The sequence below is a fragment of the Oncorhynchus clarkii genome, chromosome 11, assembly GCF_045791955.1.
Source record: "Oncorhynchus clarkii lewisi isolate Uvic-CL-2024 chromosome 11, UVic_Ocla_1.0, whole genome shotgun sequence".
NCBI classification, from domain to species: Eukaryota; Metazoa; Chordata; class Actinopteri; order Salmoniformes; family Salmonidae; genus Oncorhynchus; species Oncorhynchus clarkii.
In genome coordinates, this window is record NC_092157.1 from 647,164 (window position 1) to 672,071 (window position 24,908).

At 42.4% G+C, this 24,908-nt stretch overlaps 1 protein-coding gene across 1 annotated transcript in view; it reads left to right on the forward strand.

Moving 5' to 3' along the window:
• The window catches only part of LOC139420573 (solute carrier family 22 member 13-like), a 68,583-nt gene that overhangs the window by 36,415 nt on the left and 7,260 nt on the right, over positions 1 to 24,908 (forward strand). Inside the window, exons 6-7 of the mRNA XM_071170757.1 lie at positions 13,648 to 13,742; positions 22,416 to 22,630. Of these exons, the coding sequence (XP_071026858.1) occupies positions 13,648 to 13,742; positions 22,416 to 22,630 (310 nt within the window). The remainder of the gene's footprint in view (positions 1 to 13,647; positions 13,743 to 22,415; positions 22,631 to 24,908) is intronic.

Below are 24,908 nucleotides of genomic sequence, written 5' to 3' on the forward strand. Positions count from 1 at the left end.
TCATACTAACATCCAGCATGTTATTATCACTATCATACTAACATCCAGGTTATCATCACTATCATACTAACATCCAGGTTATCATCACTATCATACTAACATCCAGCAGGTTATTATCATCACTATCATACTTACATCCAGGTTACCATCACTATCATACTAACATCCAGGTTATCATCACTATCATACTAACATCCAGCAGGTTATTATCATCACTATCATACTAACATCCAGCAGGTTATTATCATCACTATCATACTTACATCCAGGTTATCATCACCATCCTACTAACATCCAGCAGGTTATTATCATTGCTATCATACTAACATCCAGGTTATCATCACTATCATACCAACATTCAGCAGGTTATTATCATCACTATCATACTAACATCCAGGTTATCATCACTATCATACTGACATCCAGCAGGTTATAAACATCACAATCATACTAACATCCAGGTTATCATCACTATCATACTAACATCCAGCAGGTTATTATCATCACTATCATACTGACATCCTGGTTATATCACTATCATAGTAACATCCAGGTTATCATCACTATCATACTAACATCCGGGTTATCATCACTATCATACTGACATCAAGGAGGTTATCATCACTATCATACTGACATCCAGGAGGTTATCATCACTATCATACTAACATCCAGCAGGTTATTATCACTATCATACTGACATCCAGGTTATCATCACTATCATACTGACATCCAATAGGTTATTATCACTATCATACTAACATCCAGCAGGTTATCATCACTATCGTACTAACATCCAGCAGGTTATTATCATCACTATCATACTAACATCCAGGTTATCATCACTATCATACTAACATCCAGCAGGTTATTATCACTATCATACTAACATCCAGGTTATCATCACTATCATACTAACATCCAGGTTATCATCACTATCATACTAACGTCCAGCATGTTATTATCACTATCATACTAACATCCAGGTTATCATCACTATCATACTAACATCCAGGTTATCATCACTATCATACTAACATCCAGCAGGTTATTATCATCACTATCATACTTACATCCAGGTTTCCATCACTATCCTACTAACATCCAGCAGGTTATTATCATCACTATCATACTAACATCCAGATTATCATCACTATCATACTAACATCCAGTAGGTTATAAACATCACAATCATACTAACATCCAGGTTATCATCACTATCATACTAACATCCAGCAGGTTATTATCATCACTATGATACTGACATCCAGGTTATATCACTATCATACTAACATCCAGGTTATCATCACTATCATACTGACATCCAGGAGGTTATCATCACTATCATACTGACATCCAGGAGGTTATTATCATCACTATCATACTGACATCCAGGAGGTTATCATCACTATCATACTGACATCCAGCAGGTTATTATCACTATCATACTAACATCCAGGTTATCATCACTATCATACTAACATCCAGGTTATCATCACTATCATACTAACATCCAGGTTATCATCACTATCATACTGACATCCAGGAGGTTACTATCACTATCATACTAACATCCAGGTTATCATCACTATCATACTAACATCCAGGTTATCATCACTATCATACGAACATCCAGGTTATCATCACTATCATACTAACATCCCGGTTATCATCACTATCATACTGACATCCAGGAGGTTATTATCACTATCATACTAACATCCAGCAGGTTATCATCACTATCGTACTAACATCCAGCAGGTTATTATCATCACTATCATACTAACATCCAGGTTATCCTCACTATCATACTGACATCCAGCAGGTTATTATCATCACTATCATACTAACATCCAGCAGGTTATTATCATCACTATCATAATAACATCCAGTTTACTATCACTATCATACTAACATCCAGCAGGTTATTATCACTATCATACTGACATCCAGGTTATCATCACTATCATACTAACATCCAGCAGGTTATTATCACTATCATACTAACATCCAGGTTATCATCACTATCATACTAACATCCAGGTTATCATCACTATCATACTAACATCCAGCAGGTTATTATCATCACTATCATACTTACATCCAGGTTACCATCACTATCATACTAACATCCAGGTTATCATCACTATCATACTAACATCCAGCAGGTTATTATCATCACTATCATACTTACATCCAGGTTTCCATCACTATCCTACTAACATCCAGCAGGTTATTATCATCACTATCATACTAACATCCAGGTTATCATCACTATCATACTAACATCCAGTAGGTTATAAACATCACAATCATACTAACATCCAGGTTATCATCACTATCATACTAACATCCAGGTTATCATCACTATCATACTAACACCCAGCATGTTATTATCACTATCATACTAACATCCAGGTTATCATCACTATCATACTAACATCCAGGTTATCATCACTATCATACTAACATCCAGCAGGTTATTATCATCATACTAACATCCAGGTTATCATCACTATCATACTGACATCCAGCAGGTTATTATCACTATCACACTAACATCCAGGTTATCATCACTATCATACTAACATCCAGGTTATCATCACTATCATACTAACATCCAGGTTATCATCACTATCATACTGACATCCAGGAGGTTACTATCACTATCATACTAACATCCAGGTTATCATCACTATCATACTAACATCCAGGTTATCATCACTATCATACTAACATCCAGGTTATCATAACTATCATACTAACATCCCGGTTATCATCACTATCATACTGACATCCAGGAGGTTATTATCACTATCACACTAACATCCAGCAGGTTATCATCACTATCGTACTAACATCCAGCAGGTTATTATCATCACTATCATACTAACATCCAGGTTATCCTCACTATCATACTGACATTCAGCAGGTTATTATCATCACTATCATACTAACATCCAGCAGGTTATTATCATCACTATCATAATAACATCCAGTTTACTATCACTATCATACTAACATCCAGCAGGTTTTTATCACTATCATACTGACATCCAGGTTATCATCACTATCATACTAACATCCAGCAGGTTATTATCACTATCATACTAACATCCAGGTTATCATCACTATCATACTAACATCCAGGTTATCATCACTATCATACTAACATCCAGCATGTTATTATCACTATCATACTAACATCCAGGTTATCATCACTATCATACTAACATCCAGGTTATCATCACTATCATACTAACATCCAGCAGGTTATTATCATCATACTAACATCCAGGTTATCATCACTATCATACTGACATCCAGCAGGTTATTATCACTATCATACTAACATCCAGGTTATCATCACTATCATACTAACATCCAGGTTATCATCACTATCATACTAACATCCAGGTTATCATCACTATCATACTGACATCCAGGAGGTTACTATCACTATCATACTAACATCCAGGTTATCATCACTATCATACTAACATCCAGGTTATCATCACTATCATACTAACATCCAGCATGTTATTATCACTATCATACTAACATCCAGGTTATCATCACTATCATACTAACATCCAGGTTATCATCACTATCATACTAACATCCAGCATGTTATTATCACTATCATACTAACATCCAGGTTATCATCACTATCATACTAACATCCAGGTTATCATCACTATCATACTAACATCCAGCAGGTTATTATCATCATACTAACATCCAGGTTATCATCACTATCATACTGACATCCAGCATGTTATTATCACTATCATACTAACATCCAGGTTATCATCACTATCATACTAACATCCAGGTTATCATCACTATCATACTGACATCCAGGAGGTTACTATCACTATCATACTAACATCCAGGTTATCATCACTATCATACTAACATCCAGGTTATCATCACTATCATACTAACATCCAGCATGTTATTATCACTATCATACTAACATCCAGGTTATCATCACTATCATACTAACATCCAGGTTATCATCACTATCATACTAACATCCAGCAGGTTATTATCATCACTATCATACTTACATCCAGGTTACCATCACTATCATACTAACATCCAGGTTATCATCACTATCATACTAACATCCAGCAGGTTATTATCATCACTATCATACTAACATCCAGCAGGTTATTATCATCACTATCATACTTACATCCAGGTTATCATCACCATCCTACTAACATCCAGCAGGTTATTATCATTGCTATCATACTAACATCCAGGTTATCATCACTATCATACCAACATTCAGCAGGTTATTATCATCACTATCATACTAACATCCAGGTTATCATCACTATCATACTGACATCCAGCAGGTTATAAACATCACAATCATACTAACATCCAGGTTATCATCACTATCATACTAACATCCAGCAGGTTATTATCATCACTATCATACTGACATCCTGGTTATATCACTATCATAGTAACATCCAGGTTATCATCACTATCATACTAACATCCGGGTTATCATCACTATCATACTGACATCAAGGAGGTTATCATCACTATCATACTGACATCCAGGAGGTTATCATCACTATCATACTAACATCCAGCAGGTTATTATCACTATCATACTGACATCCAGGTTATCATCACTATCATACTGACATCCAATAGGTTATTATCACTATCATACTAACATCCAGCAGGTTATCATCACTATCGTACTAACATCCAGCAGGTTATTATCATCACTATCATACTAACATCCAGGTTATCATCACTATCATACTAACATCCAGCAGGTTATTATCACTATCATACTAACATCCAGGTTATCATCACTATCATACTAACATCCAGGTTATCATCACTATCATACTAACATCCAGCATGTTATTATCACTATCATACTAACATCCAGGTTATCATCACTATCATACTAACATCCAGGTTATCATCACTATCATACTAACATCCAGCAGGTTATTATCATCACTATCATACTTACATCCAGGTTTCCATCACTATCCTACTAACATCCAGCAGGTTATTATCATCACTATCATACTAACATCCAGATTATCATCACTATCATACTAACATCCAGTAGGTTATAAACATCACAATCATACTAACATCCAGGTTATCATCACTATCATACTAACATCCAGCAGGTTATTATCATCACTATGATACTGACATCCAGGTTATATCACTATCATACTAACATCCAGGTTATCATCACTATCATACTGACATCCAGGAGGTTATCATCACTATCATACTGACATCCAGGAGGTTATTATCATCACTATCATACTGACATCCAGGAGGTTATCATCACTATCATACTGACATCCAGCAGGTTATTATCACTATCATACTAACATCCAGGTTATCATCACTATCATACTAACATCCAGGTTATCATCACTATCATACTAACATCCAGGTTATCATCACTATCATACTGACATCCAGGAGGTTACTATCACTATCATACTAACATCCAGGTTATCATCACTATCATACTAACATCCAGGTTATCATCACTATCATACGAACATCCAGGTTATCATCACTATCATACTAACATCCCGGTTATCATCACTATCATACTGACATCCAGGAGGTTATTATCACTATCATACTAACATCCAGCAGGTTATCATCACTATCGTACTAACATCCAGCAGGTTATTATCATCACTATCATACTAACATCCAGGTTATCCTCACTATCATACTGACATCCAGCAGGTTATTATCATCACTATCATACTAACATCCAGCAGGTTATTATCATCACTATCATAATAACATCCAGTTTACTATCACTATCATACTAACATCCAGCAGGTTATTATCACTATCATACTGACATCCAGGTTATCATCACTATCATACTAACATCCAGCAGGTTATTATCACTATCATACTAACATCCAGGTTATCATCACTATCATACTAACATCCAGGTTATCATCACTATCATACTAACATCCAGCAGGTTATTATCATCACTATCATACTTACATCCAGGTTACCATCACTATCATACTAACATCCAGGTTATCATCACTATCATACTAACATCCAGCAGGTTATTATCATCACTATCATACTTACATCCAGGTTTCCATCACTATCCTACTAACATCCAGCAGGTTATTATCATCACTATCATACTAACATCCAGGTTATCATCACTATCATACTAACATCCAGTAGGTTATAAACATCACAATCATACTAACATCCAGGTTATCATCACTATCATACTAACATCCAGGTTATCATCACTATCATACTAACACCCAGCATGTTATTATCACTATCATACTAACATCCAGGTTATCATCACTATCATACTAACATCCAGGTTATCATCACTATCATACTAACATCCAGCAGGTTATTATCATCATACTAACATCCAGGTTATCATCACTATCATACTGACATCCAGCAGGTTATTATCACTATCATACTAACATCCAGGTTATCATCACTATCATACTAACATCCAGGTTATCATCACTATCATACTAACATCCAGGTTATCATCACTATCATACTGACATCCAGGAGGTTACTATCACTATCATACTAACATCCAGGTTATCATCACTATCATACTAACATCCAGGTTATCATCACTATCATACTAACATCCAGGTTATCATAACTATCATACTAACATCCCGGTTATCATCACTATCATACTGACATCCAGGAGGTTATTATCACTATCACACTAACATCCAGCAGGTTATCATCACTATCGTACTAACATCCAGCAGGTTATTATCATCACTATCATACTAACATCCAGGTTATCCTCACTATCATACTGACATTCAGCAGGTTATTATCATCACTATCATACTAACATCCAGCAGGTTATTATCATCACTATCATAATAACATCCAGTTTACTATCACTATCATACTAACATCCAGCAGGTTTTTATCACTATCATACTGACATCCAGGTTATCATCACTATCATACTAACATCCAGCAGGTTATTATCACTATCATACTAACATCCAGGTTATCATCACTATCATACTAACATCCAGGTTATCATCACTATCATACTAACATCCAGCATGTTATTATCACTATCATACTAACATCCAGGTTATCATCACTATCATACTAACATCCAGGTTATCATCACTATCATACTAACATCCAGCAGGTTATTATCATCACTATCATACTTACATCCAGGTTACCATCACTATCATACTAACATCCAGGTTATCATCACTATCATACTAACATCCAGCAGGTTATTATCATCACTATCATACTAACATCCAGCAGGTTATTATCATCACTATCATACTTACATCCAGGTTATCATCACCATCCTACTAACATCCAGCAGGTTATTATCATTGCTATCATACTAACATCCAGGTTATCATCACTATCATACCAACATTCAGCAGGTTATTATCATCACTATCATACTAACATCCAGGTTATCATCACTATCATACTGACATCCAGCAGGTTATAAACATCACAATCATACTAACATCCAGGTTATCATCACTATCATACTAACATCCAGCAGGTTATTATCATCACTATCATACTGACATCCTGGTTATATCACTATCATACTAACATCCAGGTTATCATCACTATCATACTAACATCCGGGTTATCATCACTATCATACTGACATCAAGGAGGTTATCATCACTATCATACTGACATCCAGGAGGTTATCATCACTATCATACTAACATCCAGCAGGTTATTATCACTATCATACTGACATCCAGGTTATCATCACTATCATACTGACATCCAATAGGTTATTTTCACTATCATACTAACATCCAGCAGGTTATCATCACTATCGTACTAACATCCAGCAGGTTATTATCATCACTATCATACTAACATCCAGGTTATCACTATCATACTAACATGCAGCAGGTTATTATCATCGCTATCACTATCATACTAACATCCAGGTTATCATCACTATCACACTAACATCCAGCAGGTTATTATCACTATCATACTAACATCCAGGTTATCATCACTATCATACTAACATCCAGGTTATCATCACTATCATACTAACATCCAGCATGTTATTATCACTATCATACTAACATCCAGGTTATCATCACTATCATACTAACATCCAGGTTATCATCACTTTCATACTAACATCCAGCAGGTTATTATCATCACTATCATACTTACATCCAGGTTTCCATCACTATCCTACTAACATCCAGCAGGTTATTATCATCACTATCATACTAACATCCAGGTTATCATCACTATCATACTAACATCCAGTAGGTAATTTGCATCACTGTCATAGTAACATCCAGCAGGTTATTATCACTATCATACTAACATCCAGGTCATCATCACTATCATACTAACATACAGCAGGTTATCATCACTATCATACTAACATCCAGCAGGTTATTATCATCACTATCATACTAACATCCAGTAGGTTATTATCACCACTATCATACTGACATCCAGGTTATCATCACTATCATACTGGCATCCAGGTTATCATCACGATTACTATATGACTCCATTCAACCCTGTGTAGATCAGTCAATTCTTAACATACAGACTTTAAACTCAGGATTCTGTAATTGCAAGCCCAAGCAAGATATGTGTTTACTTATAACTTCCTGTACCAACCGGAAGTGCCTTTAATTGGGGTCACAGTGTCTGTTTCGAAGGGTTAAAAAAGTCACATCTTTCCAAAACTTCATATGTGTGACTAGGTAACCCTCATGATCTGTAAATCAGTCATTTCTCCCAACAGATGTCATAGAAAAACCTCTCACACGCACACACACACACACACACAGCAAGGATGGAGTGACAAAGTGCGGTGCTTAAAGACACACAGAGCCTGCAATGGCATTTCCATATTCTCTAGGCCGTGCCGAGTTCAACGAGATGCCCCGCTTGACCGTAGCTCGCTCAGTCAAATTAAATCAAATCAAATGTTATTTGTCACATACACATGGTTAGCAGATGTTAATGCGAGTGTAGCGAAATGCTTGTGCTTCTAGTTCCGACAATGCAGTAATAACAACAAGTAATCAACAAGTAATCTAGCTAACAATTCCAAAACTACTACCTTATAGACACAAGTGTAAGGGGGTAAATAATATGTACATAAAGATATATGAATGAGTGATGGTACAGAGCGTGATAGGCAAGATACAGTAGATGGTATTGAGTGCAGTATATACATATGAGATGAGTATGTAAACAAAGTGGCATAGTTAAAGTGGCTAGTGAGACATGTATTACATAAAGATGCAGTAGATGATATAGAGTACAGTATATACGTATACATATGAGATGAATGATGTAGGGTATGTAAACATTGTATTAGGTATCATTGTTTAAAGTGGCTAGTGATATATTTTACATCATTTCCCATCAATTCTCATTATTAAAGTGGCTGGAGTTGAGTCGGTGTGTTGGCAGCAGCCGCTCAATGTTAGTGGTGGCTGTTTAACAGTCTGATGGCCTTGAGATAGAAGCTGTTTTTCAGTCTCTTGGTCCCAGCTTTGATGCACCTGTACTGACCTCGCCTTCTGGATGATAGCGGGGTGAACAGGCAGTGGCTCGGGTGGTTGTTGTCCTTGATGATCTTTATGGCCTTCCTGTGACATCGGGTGGTGTAGGTGTCCTGGAGGGCAGGTAGTTTGCCCCCGGTGATGCGTTGTGCAGACCTCACTACCCTCTGGAGAGCCTTACGGTTGTGGGCGGAGCAGTTGCCGTACCAGGCGGTGATACAGCCCGACAGGATGCTCTCGATTGTGCATCTGTAGAAGTTTGTGAGTGCTTTTGGTGACAAGCCGAATTTCTTCAGCCTCCTGAGGTTGAAGAAGCGCTGCTGCGCCTTCTTCACGATGCTGTCTGTGTGGGTGGACCAATTCAGTTTGTCTGTGATGTGTACGCCGAGGAACTTAAAACTTGCTACCCTCTCCACTACTGTTCCATCGATGTGAATAGGGGGGTGTTCCCTCTGCTGTTTCCTGAAATCCACAATCATCTCCTTAGTTTTGTTGACGTTGAGTGTGAGGTTAATTTCCTGACACCACACTCCGAGGGCCCTCACCTCCTCCCTGTAGGCCGTCTCGTCGTTGTTGGTAATCAAGCCTACCACTGTTGTGTCGTCCGCAAACTTGATGATTGAGTTGGAGGCGTGCGTGGCCACGCAGGTGAACAGGGAGTACAGGAGAGGGCTCAGAACGCACCCTTGTGGGGCCCCAGTGTTGAGGATCAGCGGGGTGGAGATGTTGTTGCCTACCCTCACCACCTGGGGGCGGCCCGTCAGGAAGTCCAGTACCCAGTTGCACAGGGCGGGGTCGAGACCCAGGGTTTCACGCGAATGCTGCCATCAATCCACGGTTTCTGGTTTGGGAATGTTTTAATCGTTGCTATGGGAACGACATCTTCAACGCACGTTCTAATGAACTCGCTCACCGAATCAGCGTATTCGTCAATGTTGTTGTCTGACGCAATACGAAACATATCCCAGTCCACGTGATGGAAGCAGTCTTGGAGTGTGGAATCAGATTGGTCGGACCAGCGTTGAACAGACCTCAGCGCGGGAGCTTCTTGTTTTAGTTTCTGTCTGTAGGCAGGGATCAACAAAATGGAGTCGTGGTCAGCTTTTCCGAAAGGAGAGCGGGGCAGGGCCTTATATGCGTCGCGGAAGTTAGAATAGCAATGATCCAAGGTTTTTCCAGCCCTGGTTGGGCAATCGATATGCTGATACAATTTAGGGAGTCTTGTTTTCAGATTAGCCTTCTTAAAATCCCCAGCTACAATGAATGCAGCCTCCGGATATATGGATTCCAGTTTGCAAAGAGACAAATAAAGTTCGTTCAGAGCCATCGATGTGTCTGCTTGGGGGGGAATATATACGGCTGTGATTATAATCGAAGAGAATTCCCTTGGTAGATAATGCGGTCGACATTTGATTGTGAGGAATTCTAAATCAGGTGAACAGAAGGACTTGAGTTCCTGTATGTTGTTATGGCCACACCACGTCTCGTTAACCATAAAGCATACGCCCCCGCCCCTCTTCTTACCAGAAAGATGTTTGTTTCTGTCGGCGCGATGCGTGGAGAAACCAGCTGGCTGCACCGACTCCGATAGCGTCTCTCCAGTGAGCCATGTTTCCGTGAAGCAAAGAACGTTACAGTCTCTGATGTCCCTCTGGAATGCTACCATTGCTCGGATTTCATCAACCTTGTTGTCAAGAGACTGGACATTGGCGAGAAGAATGCTAGGGAGTGGTGCACGATGTGCCCGTCTCCGGAGTCTGACCCGAAGAGAGAGAGAGAACCGTTAGGGTGAGAAGCACAATTCGACCTCAGGTACGTTCCTGAGGTCCTCCCGATCTGTGCAAGCCTAACCTTGACCATGTGGCATTAACCCGTAACAGTAAATCAGTTTTTTTTTATCTCACAGATTACAATGACATCTCTCCTTATATGTGTCTTTAAAGTGTTTTGATATACATAACCTGCAATTAAGAAAATCACTGCATTCAACCCTGTGTAAATCAGTCAATTCTAAACGTATAGACTTAAAACTCAGGATTCTGTAATAGCATACCCCAATGAGGATGTGTGTTTACGTTTAGCTTCCTGTGCCAACCGGAAGTGCCATAATTGGTGTCATAGGGGCTGTTTCGAAGGGTTAAAACCTGTTGCGACTCTAGGGCCAGTATTTTCCTTTTTGGCAGGACAAGATGCTAGAATATGCATATAATTGACAGATTTGTCAAATGCACGTGCATTTGCAATATGTTTCAACAGTGAAAAACATCACCAAATGGACATGATGAAATCAACACAACGAGCTATGGAGAGGAACCACTGTCACTGCCCGGCCATCCCGAGTTCATCAGGCCAGTCAATTTTGCATTTCTGCAGTATTTTTGAGCATGCCAAATTCGTGATGGTAAATGCCCATTGAAACATATTGCAAATGCACGTGCATTTGTAATATCATTCAACAGTGAAAAACATCATCAAATGGACATGATGAAATCAACACAACGAGCGATGGAGAGGAACCACTGTCACTGCCCGGCCATCCTGAGTTCATCAGGCCAGTCAATTTTGCATTTCTGCAGTATTTTTGAGCATGTCAAATTCTTGATGGTACATGGCAAATGAAACATATTGCAAATGCACGTGCATTTGTAATATCATTCAACAGTGAAAAACATCATCAAATGGACATGATGAAATCAACACAACGAGCGATGGAGAGGAACCACTGTCACTGCCCGGCCATCCTGAGTTCATCAGGCCAGTCAATTTTGCATTTCTGCAGTATTTTTGAGCATGTCAAATTCTTGATGGTACATGGCAAATGGACATAAAATCCTGATTTGGCACTTTCAAATCTTTCATATTGCATTTGGACATTTCTTATGGCATTTGGCCCCCCAAAAAAGTTACTTTTGACTTTTGACTTCCTATGAAATCATATTGCAAATGGACTTATGCACAGGTAAAAAAATAAAAAAAAATAAAAAATAAATAAAAAATAAAAATAAATAACGATAATAAAATTTGACAAAAGTATATTCATACAGTTCTTACACATGTGTAATTGACAAAAAAAAATCGAAAGAATTTCGAAAAATTGTCCAGAAAGCACTTTTTTAAGGGGGTGATAAGTTTTAGAATTTTTTTTCCGTTTTTCAAAATTGTTCTTTTGGGTCTTGACTTGTGTTACATTTGCAATATAAAAAATCATGGTAGAGCGCACTCGCCATCTGTTGGATTTTTGCAGTGTTACACTTGGCATTTGCCATATGGCATTTGCAATCAACTTTGAATGAAACGACGCTGAATTGAGTGGTATTGGACACCATGTACTGTATATGGTTTGTACAGTGTCAATGACTTCCCATTCATTTTTGTACATTTCAGGGGGGTGTTCCCTTACTAACTTTAAGCGTCAACTGTCAGAGCAGCTCACAGATCACTGCAGCTGTATACAGCCCATCTGTAAACAGCCCATCCAACCAACTACCTACCTCATCCCCATATTTGTTTTAGTTTTTCTTCTCTTTTGCACACCAGTATTTCTACTTGCACATCCTCATCTGCATATATATCACTCCAGTGTAAATGGCTAAATTGTAATTACTTCACCACTATTGGCCTATTAATTGCCTTACCTCCTTACTTCATTTGCACACACTGTATATAGATGTTTCTATTGTGTTATTGACTGTACAGTTGTTTATTCCATGTGTAACTCTGTGTTGTTGTTTGTGTTGCACTGTTTTGCTTTATCTTGGCCAGGTCACAGTTGTCAATGAGAACTTGTTCTCAACTGGCCTACCTGGTTAAATAAAGGTGAAAAAATAATAAATAATAAACATTGACTCTATACCGGCACCCCCCTGTATATATTATTTTTTAATGCTGCTCTTTAATTACTTGTTACTTTTATCTGTTATTCTTATCTGTATTTTTTTAAACTGCTTGGTTAGGGATTCGTAAGAAAGCATTTCCCTGTAAGGTCTACCTGTTGTATTTGTCAGGTGACTAATACAATTTAATTTTATTTGATCTTCCTCTGCAGCTGGAGGAGGAGGGCTCGACCAAGACGGGCAGTATGTTGGACCTCTTCAGGATCCCCTACTTGAGAAAACGGGCTCTCATTCTCTGCTATATCTGGTCAGTACCTCATTCTCTGCTCTATCTGGTCAGTACCTCATTCTCTGCTCTATCTGGTCAGAACCTCATTCTCTTCTCTATCTGGTCAGTACCCAATTCTCTGCTCTATCTGGTCAGTACCCAATTCTTTCCTATATCTGGTCAGTACCTCATTCTCTGCTCTATCTGGTCAGTACCTCATTCTCTCCTCTATCTGGTCAGTACCTCATTCTCTTCTCTATCTGGTCAGTACCTCATTCTCTTCTCTATCTGGTCAGTACCTCATTCTCTCATATCTGGTCAGTACCTCCTTCTCTGCTCTATCTGGTCAGTACCTCATTCTCTCCTATATCTGGTCAGTACCTCATTCTCTGCTCTATCTGGTCAGTACCTCATTCTCTCCTATATCTGGTCAGTACCTCATTCTCGGCTCTATGTGGTCAGTACCTCATTATCTCCTATATCTGGTCACGAACCGGCTCAAAGCCCGTAACAAAGGGAGACAACGTGGAGATAAGGAGTAACAAAATATATATTTATTAACTAAAGCAACTAAGGAAAATATACAATGGTGTGTGTAATCAGTAATCAGTAGTGTAAGTGAGTGTTTTGCATGCATTAATGTGATAATGCAGGGTATTGAAAGGTGCCAAAGCAAACAAACAAAAGGCCACCAAGAACCACAACACGATCTACAAAGGTGTCTGCATGGAGAGAGTTCCTCCATGAATGTGGAAGAGGTCTATTTATCCTGGGAGACACCTGGCCCAGGTGTTTCCCATGAAGCTGACGACCCTCCCAACTCCGCCCACCGGCATCCTAATAAGGAAACAAGAACAAAGACAGAATACGGCAGACAGAGTGGGAGGGTCGTCACAGTACCTCATTCTCGGCTCTATCTGGTCAGTACCCCATTCTCTGCTCTATATGGTCAGTACCTCATTATCTCCTATATCTGGTCAGTACCTCATTATCTCCTATATCTGGTCAGAACCTCAGTCTCTGCTTTATCTGGTCAGTACCTCATTCTCTGCTCTATCTGGTCAGTACCTCATTCTCTGCTCTATCTGGTCAGTACCCAATTCTCTGCTCTAACTGGTCAGTACCAAATTCTCTGCTCTATCTGGTCAGAACCTCACTCTCTGCTCTATCTGGTCAGTACCTCATTCTCTGCTCTATCTGGTCAGTACCCAATTCTCTGCTCTAACTGGTCAGTACCAAATTCTCTGCTCTATCTGGTCAGTACCTCATTATTTCCTATATCTGGTCAGAATCTCATTCTCAGCTTTATCTGGTCAGTACCTAATTCTCAGCTTTATCTGGTCAGTACCTAATTCTCAGCTTTATCTGGTCAGTACCTCATTCTCTACTCTATCTGGTCAGTACCTAATTATCTCCTCTATCTGGTCAGTACCTCATTATCTCCTATATCTGGTCAGAATCTCATTCTCTGCTATATCTGGTCAGTACCTCATTCTCTGCTCTATCTGTTCAGTACCTCATTCTCTGCTCTATCTGGACAGTACCTCATTCTCTCCTCTATCTGGTCAGTACCTCATTCTCTTCTCTATCTGGTCAGAACCTCATTCTCTTCTCTATCTGGTCAGTACCCAATTATTTCCTATATCTGGTCAGTACCCAATTCTTTCCTATATCTGGTCAGTACCTCATTCTCTCCTTTATCTGGTCAGTACCTCATTCTCTCCTCTATCTGGTCAGTACCTCATTCTCTGCTGTATCTGGTCAGTATGCGACTGTTGGTGGCACCCTCTCCATCATCAATGTTTACAGTAACTACCCATGATTGACCATATTCAAATTACAATGGCATGACTGACACTCAATCCAAAAGTGTTTTTTCTCACTCACTGGTATCTGAGAGGTTAGCTATAAATGGTTAGTCTCTCTCTCTCTCTCTCTCTCTCTCTCTCTCTCTCTCAAACATTACACTCACTCAATAGATATGGGGGTTTATCAAAATTGGGGTTGTTTTCTAATTCTTTGTGGGTCTGTGTAGTCTGATGGAAATATGTGTCTCTAATATGGTCATATATTTGGCAGGAGGTTAGGAAGTGCAGCTCAGTTTCCACCTCATTTTGTGGGCAATGTGCACATAGTCTCTATTCTCTTGAGAGCCAGGTCTACCTTCAACGGCCTTTCTCAATAGTAAGGATATTCTCACTGAGTTTGTACATAGTCAAAGCTTTCCTTAAGTTTGGGTCAGTCACAGTGGTCAGGTAATCTGCCACTGTGTACACACTGTTTAGGGCCAAATACCATTCTAGTTTTCTCTGGTTTTTTTGTTAATTCTTTCCAATGTGTCATGTAATTCTCTTTTCGTTTTCTCATGATTTGGTTGGGTCCCCTTTGTGTTGCTGCACTGGGGCTCTGTGGGTTCAGTTTGTGTTTGGACCAGCTTGCTTAGGGGACTTTTCTCCAGGTTCATCTCTCTGTGGTTTGTTATGGAAGGTTTGGGAATCTCTTCCTTTTAGGTGGTTGTAGAATTTAACGGCTCTTTTCTGGATTTTGATCATTAGCGGGTATTGGCCTAATTCTGCTCTGCATGCATTATTTGGTGTTTTACCTTGTACATAGAGGATATTTTTTGCTGAATTCTGCATGCAGTGTCATGTACTGTCATGTTGTGTCTTGTCTCTGTCCTTTCCTTTCACCCTGTCTCCCTCTGCTGGTCGTCTTAGGTTACCTTTTCTCCCCCGCTTTCCCCCAGCTGTTCCTTGTCTCCTCCTAACTACCCATTCACCCCGTTTCCCACCTGTTCCCTTCTTCCCTCTGATTAGGTCCCTATATCTCTCTCTGTTTTTGTTCCTGTCCTTGTCGGATTCTTGTTTGTTGTGTTTCATGCCTGAACCAGACTGTCGTCATGTTTGCTGTAACCTTGTCTTGTCCTGTCGGAATCTGCCGGTCCGTCTGAGCCTACCTATGTTTGGTAATTAAAGAAGCTCTGTTTAAGTTAATTCGCTTTTGGGTCCTCATTCACGCACCGTAACAGAAGAATCCGACCAAGAATGGACCCAGCGACTTCGGATCCTCTCCACTCAGCCATCGGGATCCAGGGAGCGATGCTAGGCAGACACGAGCAGGAAGTGTCTGCTGCTCGACATGCCGTTGAGACCCTGGCCACCCAAGTCTCCAACCTCACAGAACAGGTTCACCATCTCCGCCTCGATCCACCGGCCACTTCCAGGGCTTTCGAATCTCCGGAGCCCAGAATCAATAACCCGCCGTGTTACTCTGGGGAGCCCACTGAATGCCGCTCGTTCCTCACCCAGTGTGATATTGTGTTTTCTCTCCAGCCCAACACTTACTCCAGGAGCACTGCTCGTGTCGCCTACGTCATATCTCTCCTTATTGGACGGGCTCGTGAGTGGGGCACGGCAATCTGGGAGGCAAGGGCTGAGTGTACTAACCAGTATCAGGACTTTAAGGAGGAGATGATACGGGTTTTTGATCGATCTGTTTTTGGGGAGGAGGCTTCCAGGGCCCTGTCTTCCCTATGTCAAGGCAATCGATCCATAACAGACTACTCTATTGAGTTTCGCACTCTTGCTGTCTCCAGTGGCTGGAACGAGCCGGCCTTGCTCGCTCGTCTTCTGGAGGGTCTCCGCGCAGAGGTAAAGGATGAGATTCTCTCCCGGGAGGTTCCTTCCAGCGTGGATTCCTTGATTGAACTCGCTATTCGCATTGAGCGACGGGTTGATCTTCGTCACCGAGCTCGTGGAAAGGAGCTCGCGCTCTCCGTCGCCCCCCTCTCCGCATCACTACCATCTTCCTCTGCCGGCTCGGGTGCTGAGCCCATGCAGCTGGGAGGTATCCGCATCTCGACTAAGGAGAGGGAACGGAGAATCACCAACCGCCTCTGTCTCTATTGCGGTTCCGCTGGTCATTTTGTCACTTCATGTCCAGTAAAAGGCCAGAGCTCGTCATTAAGCGGAGGGCTACTGGTGAGCGCTACTACTCCTGTCTCTCCTTCAAGATCCTGCACTACCTTGTCGGTCCATCTACGCTGGACCGGTTCGTCAGCTTCCTGCAGTGCCTTAATAGACTCTGGGGCGGAGGGCTGTTTTATGGACGAGACCTGGGCTCGGGAACATGACATTCCTCTCAGACAGTTAAAGGAGCCCACGGCCTTGTTCGCCCTGGATGGTAGTCCTCTCCCCAGGATTCAGCGTGAGACGCTACCTTTAACCCTCACTGTTTCTGGTAATCATAGCGAAACCATTTCTTTTTTGATTTTTCGTTCACCTTTTACACCTGTTGTTTTGGGCCATCCCTGGCTAGTTTGTCATAATCCTTCCATTAATTGGTCTAGTAATTCTATCCTCTCCTGGAACGTCTCTTGTCATGTGAAATGTTTAATGTCTGCTATCCCTCCTGTTTCCTCTGTCTCTTCTTCACAGGAGGAGCCTGGTGATTTGACAGGGGTGCCGGAGGAATATCACGATCTGCGCACGGTGTTCAGTCGGTCCAGGGCCACCTCTCTTCCTCCACACCGGTCGTATGATTGTAGTATTGATCTCCTTCCGGGAACCACTCCCCCCCGGGGTAGACTATACTCTCTGTCGGCTCCCGAACGTAAGGCTCTCGAGGATTATTTGTCTGTAGCTCTTGACGCCGGTACCATAGTCCCCTCCTCCTCTCCCGCCGGAGCGGGGTTTTTTTTTGTCAAGAAGAAGGACGGGTCTCTGCGCCCCTGCATAGATTATCGAGGGCTGAATGACATAACAGTTAAGAATCGTTATCCGCTTCCTCTTATGTCCTCAGCCTTCGAGATCCTGCAGGGAGCCAGGTTTTTCACTAAGTTGGACCTTCGTAACGCTTACCATCTCGTGCGCATCAGGGAGGGGGACGAGTGGAAGACGGCGTTTAACACTCCGTTAGGGCACTTTGAATACCGGGTTCTTCCTTTCGGCCTCGCTAACGCTCCAGCTGTCTTTCAGGCATTAGTCAATGATGTCCTGAGAGACATGCTGAACATCTTTGTTTTCGTTTACCTTGACGATATCCTGATTTTTTCACCGTCACTCCAGATTCATCTTCAGCACGTTCGACGTGTCCTCCAGCGCCTTTTAGAGAATTGTCTTTTTGTGAAGGCTGAGAAGTGCACTTTTCATGCCTCCTCCGTCACATTTCTCGGTTCTGTTATTTCCGCTGAAGGCATTAAGATGGATCCCGCTAAGGTCCAAGCTGTCATTGATTGGCCCGCCCCTAAGTCACGCGTCGAGCTGCAGCGCTTTCTCGGCTTCGCGAACTTCTATCGTCGTTTCATCCGTAATTTCGGTCAGGTGGCAGCTCCTCTCACAGCCCTTACTTCTGTCAAGACGTGCTTTAAGTGGTCCGTTTCCGCCCAGGGAGCTTTTGATCTCCTCAAGAATCGTTTTACATCCGCTCCTATCCTTGTTACACCTGACGTCTCTAGACAGTTCGTTGTCGAGGTTGACGCGTCAGAGGTGGGCGTGGGAGCCATTCTTTCTCAGCGCTCCCTCTCTGACGACAAGGTCCACCCATGCGCGTATTTTTCTCATCGCCTGTCCCCGTCGGAACGTAACTATGATGTGGGAAACCGCGAACTGCTCGCCATCCGGTTAGCCCTAGGCGAATGGCGACAGTGGTTGGAGGGGGCGACCGTTCCTTTTGTCGTTTGGACTGACCATAGGAACCTTGAGTACATCCGTTCTGCCAAACGACTTAATGCGCGTCAGGCGCGTTGGGCGCTGTTTTTCGCTCGTTTCGAGTTCGTGATTTCTTATCGTCCGGGCTCTAAGAACACCAAGCCTGATGCTTTGTCTCGTCTCTTCAGTTCTTCAGTAGCCTCCACTGACCCCGAGGGGATTCTCCCTGAGGGGCGTGTTGTCGGGTTGACTGTCTGGGGAATTGAGAGGCAGGTAAAACAAGCGCTCACTCACACTCCGTCGCCGCGCGCTTGTCCTAGGAACCTTCTTTTCGTTCCCGTTCCTACTCGTCTGGCCGTTCTTCAGTGGGCTCACTCTGCCAAGTTAGCCGGCCACCCTCGCCAGCGTTTTTGGTGGCCCACCCGGGAGCATGACACGCGTCGTTTCGTGGCTGCTTGTTCGGTCTGCGCGCAGACTAAGTCCGGTAACTCTCCTCCTGCCGGCCGTCTCAGGCCGCTTCCTATTCCCTCTCGACCGTGGTCTCACATCGCCTTAGATTTTGTCACCGGACTGCCTTCGTCAGCGGGGAAGACTGTTATTCTTACGGTTGTCGATAGGTTCTCTAAGGCGGCTCATTTCATTCCCCTTGCTAAGCTTCCTTCTGCTAAAGAGACGGCACAAATCATCATCGAGAATGTTTTCAGAATTCATGGCCTTCCGTCAGACGTCGTTTCGGACAGAGGTCCGCAATTCACGTCTCAATTTTGGAGGGAGTTTTGCCGTTTGATTGGGGCTTCCGTCAGTCTCTCTTCCGGCTTTCACCCCCAGTCTAACGGTCAAGCAGAACGGGCCAATCAGACTATTGGTCGCATCTTACGCAGTCTTTCTTTTCGTAACCCTGCGTCTTGGTCAGAACAGCTCCCCTGGGCAGAATACGCCCACAACTCGCTTCCTTCGTCTGCGACCGGGCTATCTCCTTTTCAGAGTAGCCTCGGGTACCAGCCTCCGCTGTTCTCATCTCAGTTCGCCGAGTCCAGCGTCCCCTCCGCTCAGGCTTTTGTCCAACGTTGCGAGCGCACCTGGAAGAGGGTCAGGTCTGCACTTTGCCATTATAGGACGCAGACTGTGAGGGCTGCTAATAAGCGTAGAACTAAGAGTCCTAGATATTGTCGCGGTCAGAGAGTTTGGCTCTCCACTCAGAACCTTCCCCTTAAGACGGCTTCTCGCAAGTTGACCCCGCGGTTCATTGGTCCGTTCCGTATTTCTCGGGTCATTAATCCTGTCGCAGTTCGACTTCTTCTTCCGCGATACCTTCGTCGCGTCCACCCGGTCTTCCATGTCTCCTGCATCAAGCCCGTCCTTCGCGCCCCCGCTCGTCTTCCCCCCCCCCCCCCCCATCCTTGTCGAGGGCGCACCCATCTACAGGGTCCGTAGAATTTTGGACATGCGTCCTCGGGGCCGTGGTCACCAGTACCTCGTAGATTGGGAGGGGTACGGTCCTGAGGAGAGGAGTTGGGTTCCCTCTCGGGACGTGCTGGACCGTGCGCTGATCGAGGATTTCCTCCGTTGCCGCCAGGTTTCCTCCTCGAGTGCGCCAGGAGGCGCTCGGTGAGTGGGGGGGTACTGTCATGTACTGTCATGTTGTGTCTTGTCTCTGTCCTTTCCTTTCACCCTGTCTCCCTCTGCTGGTCGTCTTAGGTTACCTTTTCTCCCCCGCTTTCCCCCAGCTGTTCCTTGTCTCCTCCTAACTACCCATTCACCCCGTTTCCCACCTGTTCCCTTCTTCCCTCTGATTAGGTCCCTATATCTCTCTCTGTTTTTGTTCCTGTCCTTGTCGGATTCTTGTTTGTTGTGTTTCATGCCTGAACCAGACTGTCGTCATGTTTGCTGTAACCTTGTCTTGTCCTGTCGGAATCTGCCGGTCCGTCTGAGCCTACCTATGTTTGGTAATTAAAGAAGCTCTGTTTAAGTTAATTCGCTTTTGGGTCCTCATTCACGCACCGTAACATGCAGAGTCTCAATGAGCGGACCCCAGGCCTTCCAACCATAAAGGGCAATGGGTTCTTTAACTTATTCAAGATCTTTCGCCAGATCGTAATTGGTATGTTGAATTTTATGTTCCTTTTGATGGCATAGAATGCCCTTCTTGCCTTGTCTCAGATCGTTCACAGCTTTGTTTAAGTTACCTGTGGCGCTTACGTTTAGGCCGAGGTATGTATTGTTTTTGTGTGTGCTCTAGGGTAACAGTGTCTAGATGGAATTTGTATTTGTGGTCCCGGCAACTGGACCTTTTTTGGAACACCATTATTTTTTTGTCTTAATGAGATCTACTGTCCGTCCCCAGGTCTGACATAATCTGTGCAGAAGATCTAGGTGCTGCTGTAGGCCCTCCTTAGTTGGGGACAGAACCACCAGATCATCAGCAAACAGTAGACATTTGACTTCAGATTCTAGTCGGGTTCGGTTGGGTGCTGCCCTCGCCAATATGTTTATATATATGTTGAAGAGGGTGGGGCTCAAGCTGCATCCTTGTCTCACCCCACGGCCCTGTGGAAGAAATGTGTTTTTTTGCTTAACCACACACTTGTTGTTTGTGTACATGGATTTTGTAATGTGGTATGTTTCTCCCCCAACACCACTTTCCATCAATTTGTATAGGAAACCCTCATGCCAAATTGAATCAATAGCTTTTTGAAATCAACAAAACATGAGAAGACTTTGCCTTTGTTTTGTTTTGTTTGTTTGTCAATTTGTGTGGGCAGGGTGAATACGTGGTCTGTCATTGGTAAAAAGCCAATTTGCCATTTGCTCAGTACATTCTTTTCACTGAGGAAATGTATGAGTCTGCTGTTAATGATAATTCAGAGGATTTTCCAAAGGTTTCTGTTGACGCATATCCCACGGTAGTTATTGGGTTCAAATTTGTCTCCACTTTTGTGGATTGGGGTGATCAGTTCTTGGTTCCAAATATTGGGGAAGATGCCAAAGCTGAGGATGATATATAAGTATAGCCATTTGGAATTTTTGGTCTCTCTCACTTTCTCTTGCTCTCTCTCGCTCTCAGGTTTGTAACCAGTCTGGTGTACTATGGGGTGAGTCTAAACGTGGGTAACTTTGGTCTGGACATCTATCTGACCCAGCTGATCTTTGGCATTGCTGAGCTCCCTGCCCGACTGGGCTCCCTGCCCCTCATAGAACACTTTGGACGGAGGATGTGTCAGGCCATCGCCCTGTTCTTCGGAGGCACAGCCTGTCTTGTTCTTCTAGCTGTTCCAGATGGTAAAATCAGTATTTTATGAAAGTAGATTTTTATGCTGTTATTTTAACACTTTTTACATTATTAAGGTTGTTTTAACACTTGAAGATGGAATCCACATTTGTTGAAACAGCGCCACTCTTTTGCCCCAGCACTTTTGTTGATAAACAATGTAGAGGAGCATCCACAGCGGTACATATTCTGATTAACGGAGTAGAGGAGCATCCACAGCGGTACATATTCTGATTAACAGAGTAGAGGAACATCCACAGCAGTACATATTCTGATTAACAGAGTAGAGGAGCATCCACAGCGGTACATATTCTGATTAACAGAGTAGAGGAGCATCCACAGCGGTACATATTCTGATTAACAGAGTAGAGGAGCATCCACAGCGGTACATATTCTGATTAACAGAGTAGAGGAGCATCCACAGCAGTACATATTCTGATTAACAGAGTAGAGGAGCATCCACAGCGGTACATATTCTGATTAATAGAGTAGAGGAGCATCCACAGCGGTACATATTCTGATTAACAGAGTAGAGGAGCATCCACAGCGGTACATATTCTGATTAACAGAGTAGAGGAGCATCCACAGCAGTACATATTCTGATTAACAGAGTAGAGGAGCATCCACAGCGGTACATATTCTGATTAACAGAGTAGAGGAGCATCCACAGCGGTACATATTCTGATTAACAGAGTAGAGGAGCATCCACAGCGGTACATATTCTGATTAACGGAGTAGAGGAGCATCCACAGCGGTACATATTCTGATTAACAGAGTAGAGGAGCATCCACAGCAGTACATATTCTGATTAACAGAGTAGAGGAGCATCCACAGCGGTACATATTCTGATTAACAGAGTAGAGGAGCATCCACAGCAGTACATATTCTGATTAACAGAGTAGAGGAGCATCCACAGCGGTACATATTCTGATTAACAGAGTAGAGGAGCATCCACAGCGGTACATATTCTGATTAATAGAGTAGAGGAGCATCCACAGCGGTACATATTCTGATTAACGGAGTAGAAGAGTGTACGGCAGCGGTACATATTCTGATTAATGGAGTAGAGGAGCATCCACAGCGGTACATATTCTGATTAACAGAGTAGAGGAGCATCCACAGCAGTACATATTCTGATTAACAGAGTAGAGGAGCATCCACAGCGGTACATATTCTGATTAACAGAGTAGAGGAGCATCCACAGCGGTACATATTCTGATTAACAGAGTAGAGGAACATCCACAGCGGTACATATTCTGATTAACAGAGTAGAGGAGCATCCACAGCGGTACATATTCTGATTAATAGAGTAGAGGAGCATCCACAGCGGTACATATTCTGATTAACAGAGTAGAGGAGCATCCACAGCGGTACATATTCTGATTAACAGAGTAGAGGAGCATCCACACCGGTACATATTCTGATTAACAGAGTAGAGGAGCATCCACAGCAGTACATATTCTGATTAACAGAGTAGAGGAGCATCCACAGCAGTACATATTCTGATTAACAGAGTAGAGGAGCATCCACAGCGGTACATATTCTGATTAACAGAGTAGAGGAGCATCCACAGCAGTACATATTCTGATTAACAGAGTAGAGGAGCATCCACAGCGGTACATATTCTGATTAACAGAGTAGAGGAACATCCACAGCGGTACATATTCTGATTAATAGAGTAGAGGAGCATCCACAGCGGTACATATTCTGATTAACAGAGTAGAGGAGCATCCACAGCGGTACATATTCTGATTAATAGAGTAGAGGAGCATCCACAGCGGTACATATTCTGATTAACAGAGTAGAGGAGCATCCACAGCGGTACATATTCTGATTAATAGAGTAGAGGAGCATCCACAGCGGTACATATTCTGATTAACAGAGTAGAGGAGCATCCACAGCAGTACATATTCTGATTAACAGAGTAGAGGAGCATCCACAGCGGTACATATTCTGATTAATGGAGTAGAAGAGTGTACGGCAGCGGTACATATTCTGCTGTTCTATCGTGATGTCTGAGGAAGTAAAACACGTTGTTGTTTACTTATCTTATTATGGCTGCAATCCCGCTAACGGGATCGATATGACAACTACCAGTGAAAATAGAGGGCGCCAAATTCAAACCACAGAAATCTCATAATTACAATTCCTAAAACATACATGTGTCTCATACCATTTTAAAGCTATTGCTGTTGTTAATCCCACCAAAGTGTCCAATTTCAAATATGCTTTTCAGCGAAAGCACTACAAACGATTATGTTAGGTCTCCACCAAATCACAATAAGCACA